Here is a 15,711-nt window from a genome sequence, read left to right as displayed (position 1 = left end):
AAAAATATATAATAAAATTAAATATATTATAAATAAAATTATAAATATAATAATAAATAATAATAATAATATAACATATTGTGTAGTTTAGATTGGATTAAATTGATTTTGAGAAATAAATCTAAAATCTAATTCGGTCTATACAGTTTGCAAAAAAATAAAATCCAACTAAATCTAAATTAATATAATTTTAAATAATTTTTTGTCTGAATTTAATTAGATAAATAATTTAATTTACATGGATTTGGATTAAAAAAATTTTCTATTTGACGGCCAATTAGATACAACTAACCAATGAGTAATAGCTCAAATGGCATAATCTCTTTATACTCATCTAAAAGGTTGGGAGTTCGAGTCTTCATATCTTTTGGTAAAAAAAAAAATTAGATACAACTAATTCTAAAAAAGCCTTTGAAAAACATAACATCATGCATTCGTGCATTAGTATCATTTACCCATATGCCATGACGTCACAATCGTTTTCTTCAAACAATTCTTTTGGCCACTTGTCTCTTTATTCTCTTAATCTTTCCCAAATGGCCAAAGCATGTCAATTAACTTAAAACCAAAGCCAAGGATGCCCCAACATTGTCTAACTACATTTTTACCCTTCTTCACATTTCACCATCAATAATCAATTCCTTCCTAAATACTATTATTATTATTATTATTATTATTATTATTATTATTATTATTATTATTATTAGCTATTAAAATTAATTATAATATATTTATATATAAATATATGTATTGTATTAATTTATTTTTAATATATATTTTATATTTTATTATTTATTTTATTCTAATAACTAATTTTAAAGTAATAGCATAAATCAATGATAATTATATGTAAGTTTCATGAGTTGACTATTGACCAAGTTTATCCCTTTCCTCCACGCCAAAGCATCATCACAACAATAATGTAACACACAAAAAATGCCATTACTCTGATAATGTATAAATTCTCAGAAGAACCATCAAACTTCACACATCATCGCATTGAAATCTTGATGCAATAATATAAATTATTATTAGTTTATTACATTAAAAGAAAAGAAAAATAAATGAAAGAAAGCATAGTTTTATACCCAGCCATGGGAAGGGGTCACCTTGTTCCAATGGTGGAACTCGCCAAGTTCATAACCACCCACCACAACGCCACCATCTCCGTCACCCTCCTCCTTCCTTCCCCACCAAACAGATCCACCCTCCACTACATCTCCACCGTCACCGCCGCCGCACCCTCCATCACCTTCCACCAACTCTCCCACTCAAACCATAACATCCTTGGCACCCTCCAATCCTTCCCCACGAAGCCTAAAGCCTTCATCTTTGACTTCTTCAACCACTCTGCCGCCGCCACTGCCGCTTCTCTCAACATCCCCACGTTCTATTACTTCCCCAACGCCGCAAGCTGCGTCGCACTCTTCCTCTACCTCCCAACCATCCACCAAAATTCCATAAAATACGGTTATTCTTACGTGGACATGCTTCGTAGCATTCCCGGTTTGCCACCTCTCTCGCCGGAGGACATGCCGGCACCCATATCCGATCGCCGCAGCCAGAGCTACGAGTCCTTCATCACCATGTCACTTCACATGAGAAACACCAATGGCATCATCATCAACACCTTCGAAAATCTCGAACCCAAAGCCATCATGGCTCTGAAAAATTCTGCGTGCGTTCCAGAATCATCGGAAACTTCACCACTGGTTTTCTGCGTTGGACCACTGATTTCCACCACCAAAGGATCTGATCCTGTTGGTGATGATGGTGGTAGAGAGTGTTTAAGTTGGCTGAACTCGCAACCGAGTCGAAGCGTGGTGTTCTTGAGCTTCGGAAGCTATGGAAGATTCTCGAAGGTTCAGATGAGAGAGATAGCGGTTGCGTTGGAGAGATGTGGAAAGAGGTTCTTGTGGGTTGTGAGGGATCCAATGGGAAGTGAAGTGGTGAATTTGGAAGCGTTGTTGCCGAAAGGGTTCTTAGAGAGAACGAAGGAGAAGGGAATGGTGATCAAGAATTGGGTGCCGCAAGTTGAGGTACTGAGTCATGACTCGGTGGGTGGGTTTGTGACTCACTGTGGTTGGAACTCGGTGATGGAGGCGGTTACCTTTGGGGTCCCGATGGTGGCGTGGCCGTTGTACGCGGAACAGAATCTGAATAAGGTGGTTATTGTGGAGGAGATGAAGGTGGCGTTGCCGTTGAAGGAGGATGAGGGTGGGTTCGTGAGGGCGAGTGAATTGGAGGAACGAGTTATTGAGCTTATGAAATCGGAGACAAGGAGGGGAAAGGAGGTTAGAGAGAGGATGTTGGCTGCCAGGAACGGTGGTGCCGCCGCTCTCGCCGGCGGTGGGTCTTCGCGGGTTGCTTTGGATGGGTTGGTTCATTTGTGGAAGCAAAAATGATCATGTTGACTTAGTCAAAACTCAAAAGTCAAATAGTTGATCTGTATTTGGAGTTTTTTGGTTTCTTTTCCTTTTTTTTTTTTCTCTTTTTTGTAAATGGTAGTTGAGTTGGGTTATGTTGTCAACCTTGTTGACATCTGTATTCATAGATTCATACTTTAATAATTATTCATTTTTTTGTTTGGTAATGAATAATTATTCATCTTGTATGGTACTACTAGTACTAAGTACTAATATTTTTTTTTTTTGTCAAAGATTTAGACCAAAATCTGGCCCAAATCAAATACAAAAGCTCAAAGCCCCCAACCCAATCAGGAAATCAAACACAGGTTTCCCTCTTCATTTTTTCACAAAGCTAGTCTCTTTAATTTCCATTAGGTTATAAGGCATCCATCTCCACTATATGCTAACCCAAAGTAGTGGATTTCAAAGTGTCTAACCCACTATGACCCAAAACATGTTTTAGTCCACCACTTAAACCCAATCTATCCAATTTAGTTGTAGGATCATAAATTTGTTAAATTGGAAATTTGATATTTGAATTCATTTGTTTAGTTTTAAAATTATATTTAGATTTTATATTTATTATATTATTATTCAGCTAGTTATGATTATAACTATTTTAAAGTTCATTAATTACTAGAAAAATTAGGATCATTTATTTTATTTTTAGTGACAATAAAATAATCACTAATATATTCACCGACAATTAGACATTAGTCGTCTTATATTTTTATCGTTAAAAGGTTTTAGTAAAAATTAAACCGTTATCGATAAAAATCTTTTTAATGGTTACAAAAAGTATATGATCACTATCATAACATATAATAATAACCACAAATATATAATAATAACAAAATTATAATTTAAATAAGAGATATAGTAGTCATTATATTATTGTTACTAAAAACATAATAAATTATAATATAATTCGTATTGAAATTCAACCTACCTTTGGCTTAAAACATAATTAGTTTTAATACATCTGTAAAACTCACGATGACTCCTAATAAGGGGGAAAACAAAACAAAAGTTTGTCAATGATCCCTCTTCCCATTCGCACATCTTAAATAGATGAATCTCAACGCTAAACATTTTCGGATAAGAGGCAGATCAATGGAAAAAAGGAAACCAGGTCATTTATGTTCATAAATGAGATGATTGACAATGAACATGTAGTGTCGTTTGAACAATGGTTTATTTATATAATGTGTACAATAGTTATATGAGTTATAAAATGAACATCACTCATAATATTTAGAATAATCATTCGGGTACTAGAGATAATAAACATAAGCTTAAACTGATTTTGGGGTTCACCAAGAATCAAACTCTTGATCTTTTAGATCTAAAGTTCTAATACCATGTCATGGTATCACTCATCCCAAAAGTTTACGCTGATGAAAAAATATAACACTAATAGTTATATTTCTACTACTCCCTATACCTCTATTATACGCATTGTACAAATATTTCATTAGCTATTCATACTTTTCCTTTTCAAAATACTGGCTTAATTGCATTGTTTATGAACTATTTTTCTATCGTATACGTTTCCAACAATAAATCTAGGGATAGATCAGTTGATAAAAATTGACACTTTATCTTATAAACTTTTACAATCATCAATAATTTTGTTTACTATGCATCTCTTTTGTTAAAGAGTAATTGTGTTTTATATCTATGGATTTAGTTAAAATATATTTTTAAAATACATATAAATAGTATTAACTAAAAGTACTTGTACAAAAAGTATACAATTTCAATATATTTATTATTTATTTATCAAAATAAAATATGCAAAATTTTATGTCAATCATGATTTTAATATATATGTTTAAGATTAGGTGATTCATATCAGAAAAGTTTTTAAGTATAAATGTTTGAGTATTTTAATAAATTTTAATCGTTTATTTTAATTATATATATTATATATTTTTTATAATTAAAATTAATTATAATTAATGTATGAATACATTTTAAAATTTTCCAATAATTGATTAGATTGGAGTGCAAGTTGATGTATGTATGTAAGTAACTGTCGTTATTATTGTAGTTATATCTAAAAGCCTGATGGAATTGTTCCAACTACATAAAAAATCTGTGGCTATGTATGTGCACCTTATTTTGAGTAAGGAGGAGTATTAGAGGTCACTAATTTTTATGTTTTGTAACTATTAATTAGTCATTAATAGTATTTTTAATGATATGAGATTACATTTAATGATGGGAGATCACTCACTTTTCTTTTGATAGTTAAGTGCTGGTCACAAAATACAAAAATTGATAGCCCTCTAAACTTTTTCTTGAGCAAATAAATACAATATTTTAATGTTTAAAGCTACTTTTAATTTTTTACCATATTTCTCAACTCAATCAAAAATTAATATATTATAGATTAGAGTTTTATTTAAAAATTTATCTTAATAAATTGTCATATACTCATTCAAAATTTTAATATTTATTTAAATAAATAAATAAATTGACTATTTAATTTATTTAAATTAATTTTAAAACAATAATATTAAAAAAAAACAAAATTATTTTATTTAATTTAACATTCATATAATTTTATGTATATAATATTTATAAATATATTTATTATGTTATATAAATAAAATTCAAATTTTAACGTTTAATTTACTTGAATAGATAAATAAACTCCTTATTTGACCAACTTAAGTTAATTTTAAAATAATAATATTCAAAAAATAAAATTATTTAATTTAATTTAACATCTATAATTTTATATATGTAATATCTATAATTACATTTATTATTTTATTTAATTTAATATCTATATTTATAATTACATTTATTACTCAATCAGTCTTCATAGTTTTATTAAATTGTTTATTAGGTTACTGTAATTTTTTTTTAATTGAATTTGTATATTATATTAAATTTTTGTCACTAAATTTTTATTATGACAGAAACATTTGAATTAACAGAATATTCTATTAAACAAAATAAAATATTTAATTAAGTATTAAATATATTTATTTTATTTAATAAAATATTTTAATAATTTAAACATTTTTGTTACAGTAAAAAATTAATTACAAATCTGATATAATATGAGAATTTAATTAAAAGAATAAAAAAATTAATTAAAAATTTAGTGATATTATAAGAAGTGATCAAATAATTATATCTATCTAATATTACTTAGTTATTCTACTAATATAGTTAATAAATATAAAATAAAATAAACCATAACTAAACTACAAAAAAAATAAAGTAAATTTAAACTATTTTAAGTTAATTTTTTATTATTTATTATTTTTTTATTTTCAAAATTTGGAAGACGAATGTAATATTTGAATACTTTGAAATTGAGTGATATTTATGATTGTCAGTTCAATTAACGCTCTTAAATAAAAAACAGCAGAACTTATATTTCCGAAACAATATATTATTTTTAAATTATTGTTACTTTTATTTTAACTATATTATTTTTTATAAATGTATAAGAATATATAATACAAAAATATCATAAAATAACATTATAAAAATAGAAATAACCTTATCATTTATGATATCGTGTTATGTTTATGGGTACTCGCCGCCGGTATACATCAATTACGTCACCTACCTTTAACATCTGTTGTCGCTACAATTTCCAATAATGATGAATCAATGCATGCATGTATCATATCACTGCTGTGTATTCAGATTTCTGAATGATCTCTTTCGGTCTAGTCTATCTCAAAAAAAATTGGTATTATATTAGTTTAAAATTTAAATTTAAATTTTTTTATATTAGTTTTTTTACATTAATTAATTTGGTTTTTGACCACTTTCAGCCATAAATCAACAAATAGTGTTAAAAGTAGCAAAATTTTGCCAATTAAACACTCTAACAATAAATTATGTTTTTAGATTACAATTTATAAATAAAAATTTGTATAAAATTAATTTTACAAATTTAATTTTGATGAAAAATAAATTTATGTTAAAGTAATTTATATTTGACAATCTTTATATTAAAATAAATTATAGTAAAATAAATATTATTTGGATTACACTACTTAAAATTATTTTTAGATAAAAAATTATTAAAATAGACATTAATTTAAATAATTTTTTTATATTACCTTATCATTTTAATTTAGATATTTGAATAGATCTTATTAATTAATTTTATAATAAAATTAATATTTACTTACTAAAATAAAAATAACATAAAAATTGGCAAAATATATTTTAATTAAAAATGAAAAAATATAAATTTTAGAGAGGACTAAAAATAATAAAAAAATTAAATATTTACTTCGGTAGTGATCGAAATAAATAAAAAAAATTTTAATGATATTTTTTATATAGTATATTTTTAGTACTCTTAGTACTCTTTTTTTAGTATGTTATAATTTTTTTACTATTATTATTATTTATGATTAATTATTTTTTAATTTACTTTATGTAATGGGATCAATAAATCATATTATAAAAAGATAATAAAAAATAATACATAAAAATCGCAATTATAAAAATACATAATGTCAAACAAATAGTTAACCAAAAATAAAAATAATAAATAATAAAAAAAAGGGTTCATATAAATAGAAATAACAAAAATTTCATAAATAATATAATAATATACCTAAAAAATAAAGTTGATAAAAAATTACTAAAAATTCGTTAGTAAAATTAAAAAAAAAAAAAACTAAAAATGACGTGACAATATTTAATTTTTGAATTCTATTTAGTCCATCAAATAAATTCAAAAAAATTACATACCATGATTAATTATTAAATCCATAAAATAGAACTTGTAATGCTACCAATGGTAGAACAAATAATCTGTATTAAAGAAATAAAAATAAAAATAAAAAACATCTAGAATAATGATTAAACCCCAAAATACAAGGGGACAAAAATCATTGCAGTCTTAGATCCAATTCTTCCGAAAAAAATCAAATATTGTCATCTCATTTTGTTGTTGGAGTATCTAGCGTAGTAAGACTTTGTCACTTAAACATCGTTTGCTAATTTATTGTCGGAAATGATTGAGGGACTAAATTAGTGTCCAGACCTTAATTTGAAGGACTATTATAAAAAAATTTTAAATTTTAAAAAATAAAATAAATAATAGAAATTCATGCTTAATTAAAAAATATTCTCCCAAAAAAATGCATAAATTTTAAGGATTATAATAGAAATTTATTCCAAAAAAATATTCTCTGCTAGAGACAAACTCTTTATTTTAAGAAATTCATGCTTGTTAAAAAAATTAGTAAAAAATAATTTTCTTAAATAACTAAAAATTTATTTAAAACATATGTTATTTTATTTTTGTTAATTTTTTAAAATAATTGTATGTTATTTTTTATTTTCTTTTATCAAAAATTTCTTTATTATAAACTTATTCTTTTCCAAAAAATTTTCTTATTATATATACTTAATTTTTCAATTACATGACATAAATATTAAAAGTAAAATATATTTTTTTATTTTTTAAACAAATTAAACACAAATTCTTTTAACATTATAAAATTTCCTTAGCTTTTCGAAATAGTACTTTCAAATGTGAATCACAAAAATTATCATGCTTATATCGGTTTTTTTTCGGTATAAAATAAAAAAAAAACTTTATTTCTAAAAAAAAATTATTCCAACTTTATTTTTGAGATCTATTTTTTAGGTGTTATGGACAAATTTATCGTTCCCCTCGACAAACTTTGTCATTTTCATAAGATTTGTCGTACCTCTCGACGAACTTCATGGATTCTGTGAAGTTTGTCACCCCCTTAGCGAGTTTCGAGTGGGTTCATCAATAAAATCTTTGAGATTAGTTAAAAACCAAAATCACTAACAGTAGTTTATTATTCTCCTTGATTTTGATCTTCTATTTATTTTATACAATGTCAAAATTCCATTGTTATTCATTCATTATAAGAGTGAAATAGTGTATGATGACAAAAGATCTATTGTGTTTAGCTCTGCTCAACCAGTATTTACATATATAAGGGTGAAATAGTGTATGATGACAAAGGATCTATCGTGTTTAGCTCTGCTCAACCAGTATTTACATATATAACATCTGAAGTCGAAAGTCTAACAATGTTAAAGAATTTGATATTGCATGCCATTGAGTAACAATACACGAAAATAATGAAAAAAATCTACTACTACAGATATCCATTCAAAATAAATAACATCTTGTTTTACAAAAGGTATATCATAGACTGAAATTGTTATTATTATTTTATTATTATTTGTTCTAGATCACGGTTCTAATAAGATTTTATGTTTTTCTGAATTAGGTATCGATTACGAGATGATGAGGACATACGTCTTGGTAGCGCTTGGCACAACTGTTGGACAAATGTCCATCTGTTGGAACTATTGCTAATGATACCTGTTTAAGTGGGACAGTTAGAAAAAAATATTAGAATGACGATTGTTGATCTAAATGTGCCTCCTGAATGTAGTCAAGAAGAGTCAAATGTCAAAAATTTTAATGATGGTATGATGCAAGCTGATATTAAAAGTCACGAGGACTCTACCATTAAAGACTTGACGATGGATTCCTATCAAGTTACCTTAATAACGGTAAAGATGCTGAAGCTGAACGAATGAAAATTTCAGATGAGAAGGAGGAGGAAGAGATGAATTACTATAATGACACACAAATTGTATGACAGAACCTGCCAATTTTTTACTATATATGATCGTTCATATTACTTTTTCACATCGAATCTCGAGGCAATGATTTCATATTAGTTATTTAGTCAAGAAAGCCCCAAGAATGATCTCACCAATGAGTTTGAGATTAGACAACAATATGAAAATAAGAAAAAAGTTATATGGCAGTTAAAACGTATAACATTAGGAGGACTATGGAGTATAAGATACTAGAGAATGACCAGTTAAAGTATGTTGTACAGTGTACCCAATTTGGATCTGATTATCAATGAAACATACCCATAATTTATTGCCAGAAAGCAAAAAAAATAGAAGGTGAAGAGATATATTAATTTAACTTAAACAATAATTTACATAAAATAATTTAAAATTAACTAAAGTATTATCAACCACATTTAAAAATAAATCTAAAAATAGTGAATATTTAGAGCATAAACTATAATTTTATTCTAAGCCATAATTAGTTCAAACGAAAAAAATAATCAAAATAATTTTTTCTTAACTAATATCTATTAATCTCCTACCATAATCATATGATCATTTGATATTATCTAAACTAACTTTATTATCTAATTATCAAACTAATTAAAATTTAAAACTAACAATAAAACTTAATCCAACTAAATAAATATATTAAAATAAAAAAAATAATACAACAATAAATTAAACTGAAAAGAAACAGAATTACTTGAAATTGACGAATTGAAGAAATAAAAAGATTAAAAACGTCCAAAATGAAAAGTCTTATAAAAAAAAGATTATGAGAATGAGAAAAAATGAAAGGTAAAATGTAAAATAGAAAAGAAATAACGGATTTTTTATTTAGACGAACTTATTTAAAGTTCGCCGAACAGGTTGATAAATTTCACATAATTCATAAAATTCGTCAAAAAAAGCGGTCGCCAAAGATAACGGCAAATTTACCCGTAACGTAAAAAGTAAAAATTGAATCTCGAAAATTAAAGTTGGAATAATTTTTTTTTAAATAAAGTTTTTCTTTTATAACGAAAAAAAAAATCGTACCTATATCTATCTAGATGAATTAATATTACATTGGAGTAGCAAATACGCAATCTATTTAACCAACAATGATTTTAAGTGAGCATTTTAGGTTTAGATAATAGTATTATTAAATATTAATCAGGAGACAGATATAATTACATGTGTATTAAAAATTAATTACTATATTAATTATTTGTATAACATGTAACATAAATAACCCCAAACCATGCATGCAATATCATAACTTTGCAAATTTTTCAAGTATTATAAAAATAATATATTTTATAACTGAAACCAGTAATTAAAACGACTAAAATACTAGTTTACCAGAACCATCACATGCATGGTTGCACTATGTTGTATATGCTCATCTTCAATTCAATATTGCATTACCCATAAATATGGCAGCAGTGGCAAGTTGTTAGCGGATGGTTATGGAAGAAATTGTGACGTTGGGGAGAAGAAAAAAATAAGTGAGATACAATAAATAAATAAATAAAATGTCACAAGACTATCAAAATTTATTATGTTTAGTTATTAATTAATTATTAATATTTAAAAATATGAGAAAAAATACGTATGTTATTAAATCATTAAATTAAAACAATTAAGACTAAAAAGATTTCACATCAAAAACTAAAAGAATTAAATTAATCATTAAGTAACGATAAAAAAATTTAATTATAATGATTCTTTAATATTTTTTCAATAAATAATTTAAAAAAGTAGTAAATTAGTTTGATTAGGTGGTTAATAAGGATGGCAATCAGGCTAGTTCACCCCTCTTCCGCCACTTAATGTCATGCTTAATGAGATGGTTCTAAATTCTTCTCTTGTCCTATCTAGTTTGTTATTTTTTTTATTTTTTAAATTTTTTATTAATAAATTATTAAATATTAAATAATATATATAATTTTATAATTATTTCAATATATTTATAATTTTTAATAATATAAAAAATTATAATTTTAAAATTTATAAATATTAAAGTTTTTATAATTTTAAATATGTAATAAACATAATTATTAATTAATTTTTTTAAAATAAAATAATAAAATTAATATTATAAAAAATAAAATATTATTTAAAACATATAATTAAACATCATTATTCTAATCAATTAAATATAGAACATAATCCAAATTATAACTTAATATTTTTATGTAAAAAACTCATCCCACCTCACCGAAATCTCTCAAAATCTATGGATTAAGTAGTATGAATTAGACAAACTTTTTAACCATGACAATTTTAAAATTTTAATCTGACTCGTATTTTTTAGTGAGTTATGCAATTCGGTGCAACGAGTTTCAGCCCATCTATGAGCCTTAATGAATTAATGATTGTTGTCTGATTCTTTGTTTGTTTTTAAGTGTGCTCCAAAAAGAAAATATTAGAAAAGTGATGATTTGAGAGTAGACTTTTTTCAATAACAAAATAGATGGTCTCAATTGTTTAATCTAATTTTTTATATTTTTTATTTATAAAGATAACATTTTATTTTTTAAATATAAAAAAATTTGAAATCAACTTAGATTGGTCGAGTAGTCAGTTCACTCGTCCGCTTAAATAAGTGTCGGGGGTTCGAAACGTTTGGGGTATGTCCTATTTGTATCCCTAACGTTTAAATCGTACTATTTGTATCTTTCAATGTTATCCTACTATCAATTATACTAACAAATCAGATTATATTTTTCAATTATTCTCACTTTGATATATTTATTCTCAATTACGTATCATTTGGATGTGTTCGATTTTAATATTATACCTACTATTTGTGTTTAGATTCAATTATATTCCTAGAAAAGTGAATTATGTAAATGTTGTAGGAATCAGTTTCAATATTTGATGAGCTATTTTTCGGAGTAGATCATCGATTCAGATATTTGTATTCTAACTTCAAAAAAAAGAGATTTTTAAAACTCAAACTAAAGCGCATGATGTGTAATTGATGGCAGGATAATATTGAATCACTTTTACAAATATTAGAGATACAAATAGGACGATTTAAACGTTAGGGACACAAATAAAATTTACCCAAATCGTTCAAGAAAAAAAATAATAGTTTACTCTATAAAAAGATTTGAGAGAATGCATTTCCCATCCTGAGACCCTACTCCCTAGTGGGGCTATAAGTTAAAGCTGGTCCCTTAGACCCTTACTCCGTTATAAATACCCTCTAACCTCATCATCAACCAACACCTGCAAGTTCTTAAAAACATAACTTGATAGCCAAATCCATAGCCATAGCAGTTACCTTCTTAATTATGAAGAACGACGCCATTCTTCTTTACCCAGCTCTCGATAGAGGCCATTTCCTTTCCATGCTTGAGCTTGCAAACCTCATTGCCACTCACCACCCTTCCCTCTCCATCATCTTCCTCATTTCTACTCCACCTACACCCACCACCATCCAAAAACAATGTCTCTCCGCCCTCTCCACCGCCGCGCCCTCCATCACCTTCCTCCACCTCCCTCCAGTCACTCTCCCCGCCGACCTCCACCCACACATCCTCTGCATCGAACTCTCTCGCCGCAGCAACCACAACCTTCACCAACTCCTCCACTCCATTTCCAAAACCTCCAACATCAAAGCCATTGTTTTGGACTTCATGAACTCCACCGCCGCTACACAAGTCACCAACAGGCTCAATATCCCTACCTACTTTTACTTCACTTCATGTGCTTCCTCTCTCTCCACTATCCTTCATTTTCCAACTCTTCACGAAACCACCACAACATCCTTCAAGGATTTTCCCATGCAGATTCAAATTCCTGGGCTACCCAGAATGTCCACCGATGATTACCCCGATTTAACTAAGGATCGTGAGAGTAGCATTTACCGTGTTTTCCTTGACATATCCAAGACCATGAGAGACAGCGATGGGATCATCGTCAACACCTGTGACGCCATTGAAGCAAGAGCTATAAGAGCTTTGAGTAACAAAGAAATGAATAACAAGACACCAGAACTATTCTGCATCGGACCCATGATTTCGAACACGTGCGAGAATGACGAGAAAGGGTGCCTGAGTTGGCTCGACTCGCAGCCGAGTCAGAGCGTGGTGCTGCTGAGTTTTGGAAGCTTGGGAACGTTCTCCAAGAAGCAGTTGAAGGAGATAGCTATGGGGTTGGAGAAGAGCAAGCAGAGATTCTTGTGGGTGGTGAGGGCTGAAGCTGAGTCAGATAACTCGGAACCGAGTCTGAACGAGTTGTTGCCGGAAGGGTTCTTGGAGAGAACGAAGGAGAAGGGAATGGTGGTTAAGGATTGGGCCCCACAGGCAGCGATACTGAGTCATGACTCGGTGGGTGGGTTTGTGACTCACTGCGGTTGGAACTCGATCTTGGAGGCTGTTTGTGAAGGAGTGCCAATGGTAGCGTGGCCTCTCTATGCAGAGCAAAAGATGAACAGAGTGATTATGGTGCGAGAAATGAAGGTTGGTTTGGAGGTGAAGGAGGATAAAGATGGGTTGGTGAGTGCAAGTGAGTTGGAGGAGCGAGTTAATGAGTTGATGGACTCGGAGAGAGGGAAAGAGATTCGACAGAGAATCTTCAAGATGAGAATCGGTGCTGTGGAAGCAAAAGATGAAGGTGGATCTTCTCGTCTTGCTTTGAACAGGTTGGTTCAACTTTGGAAGTCAACTTGAAGTGTTAAAATAAGTAGTTGACTATTTACATAAGAGAAAGTTATCTTTGTGTAATCATCTATTAAATAATTGAAAAAATTTAAGGGGTAGCAATTTTATTGAATTTTGACTAGTATATAATCAGTAGAAAAAGATGAGTCATTGAATGAAATCTCACACCAATCTTACACTTGATGACTATTTGATGGCTACCAATCACAAAAGTTGTTGGTCCTAATATTGCTCTAGTTGCCAGTGTTGTGTCGTTGTTCTTGTATATCGGCTCAAGTTTAAGTTATTATGGGTTTTTTTAAAGGTATCTTTTAATTTCAAAGACAAAAATTAATTTATGATAAATAAAGTTTATTGTTGTCTAATAAATGATTGCATACAGAATACGGGATTAATCTGCCTTTTGTGCTCATTTCACTCCACCCTAGTCATTAAATACATACCTTGTGTGACATCTCATGCAAACACAAGCACTTCAAATTAATGGAGGATGAATGCATGATAGAGATTATGAATGCATATACATACATCATTGATTTAGAGGAACATGTTGTGTTCTAATAGTAGGGTCAACCATGTGTTTGCATCATAGGATCTTTATTAGTGAAGACTTTTTTATATCTTACTTCTTACCCAATATAATGAAGGACAGCAACCAACACGGTAAACCGTCGCCACCATTAACGTCTATGTAATGTAATAAATAATGGTCCTACGATAACTAATATATGTTACATTATTGAAGAAGAAGAAGAAGAAATAGCCGTCGTCGCGAATCGAATCGAATTGAATATGGTCAAAATTTCGATCCGATTATCGGATTGGATCGGATTTAATATACACGGTTTTTTGTGATATTAGATATATCCATTAAATACAAAAATATTTTTTAAAGTTTATTTTTATTAAAAAAATTCAATAAAAATTACTTTTTTTATCTTTTTAAATATATTTATTTTTAAAATAATATTAAATATATATTTTTTAAATAATAAATTAAAATAACACAACATATATGATAATTATTAGTTAAAATAAAATATAAAAAGAATATTTTTTATTTATTTCTTTATTTTTGTGAATACGCGGATATGCAAATACCTACACAAAATCCGCAATCCGATTATATTAGTGTGCGGATTAGATGTCTTGCGGATTTGATCTATATCTGTATTTTTCGAATTGAATTCGGATAAATACCACAGATATACAGATCGAATCTGATCCATTTAAAAAAAATATATACGCTTTATGGCTCCCAATGGTCCCTCCTTGTGGTAAATTATTAGGCCGAATTAATATCTGCTTTCAATTTTTATATTTATTTTTTAGATTTAAGTAATTTGTATCCTAAAAAACACATGTGAAGAGTATAATAATAAAAACATTTACATTTTTAATATGTTTAATGTATTAAAAATATAAAAAATAAATTTTCAATAACTTTTAGTCAAATTTAAATTTTTTTTATAATGCTTTTAAAATGTATTTTTAAAACATAAATTAGCAAAATTCTATTTTTTTTAAGAATTTTCTTTTTTTAAAAGTAAGAAAACCGGAAATATATAAAAACAAAAATTAATGTCTTGTGTGCATATTATTTCACGGCATATATGTACGTCCGTTTCACTGAAATTTTTTTGGAGGAATATTAGGAGCCAGTAACTTTTGTGATTTGTAGCCATCAAATAATCATAAATGATGATTTTAATGATGTGAGATTTCATTTAATGGCTCACTTTTCTTTGCTGGTTACATGCTGGCTAAAATTTAGCAATTAAATTTAACAAATTGCTGGCTCCTAAACTTTTTTCTTTTTTTTTTTTGTATCGTATCTAGCATGCTTTGCTTTATGAATATTTGACTTGTGAACTAATAATTAGTTTCTTCTAGAAATCTAATACCCAAAAAAAAAAAAGTTTCTTCTAGAAATCTGTGAAATCGCTAACCATATGTAATAATGGGAGTCTTCTTGTGAGCAATATTGTTAGTGTAGGGTATGAGAATTTGGTTGTTGT

The 15,711-nt window shown here is 28.0% G+C and overlaps 2 protein-coding genes across 2 annotated transcripts; both read left to right on the top strand.

The window, feature by feature from the left end:
• The first annotated feature begins 906 nt into the window (after positions 1–906).
• On the top strand, positions 907–2,600 carry LOC112751885 (UDP-glycosyltransferase 13). Its single transcript, XM_025801181.3, has one exon. The coding sequence runs from the start codon at positions 1,065–1,067 to the stop codon at positions 2,403–2,405; it is 1,341 nt and encodes a 446-aa protein (XP_025656966.1). The 5' UTR covers positions 907–1,064; the 3' UTR covers positions 2,406–2,600.
• A 9,562-nt stretch (positions 2,601–12,162) lies between these two features.
• LOC112751884 (UDP-glycosyltransferase 1) lies at positions 12,163–13,805 on the top strand. The gene has a single exon (XM_025801180.3). It carries the CDS (start codon positions 12,323–12,325, stop codon positions 13,700–13,702), a length of 1,380 nt encoding a protein of 459 aa, XP_025656965.1. The 5' UTR covers positions 12,163–12,322; the 3' UTR covers positions 13,703–13,805.
• The last annotated feature ends 1,906 nt before the right edge of the window (positions 13,806–15,711 follow it).

This window comes from Arachis hypogaea, chromosome 15 (genome assembly GCF_003086295.3).
Source record: "Arachis hypogaea cultivar Tifrunner chromosome 15, arahy.Tifrunner.gnm2.J5K5, whole genome shotgun sequence".
Taxonomy (NCBI): Eukaryota; Viridiplantae; Streptophyta; class Magnoliopsida; order Fabales; family Fabaceae; genus Arachis; species Arachis hypogaea.
This window is presented reverse-complemented; position numbering and strand designations above follow the sequence as displayed.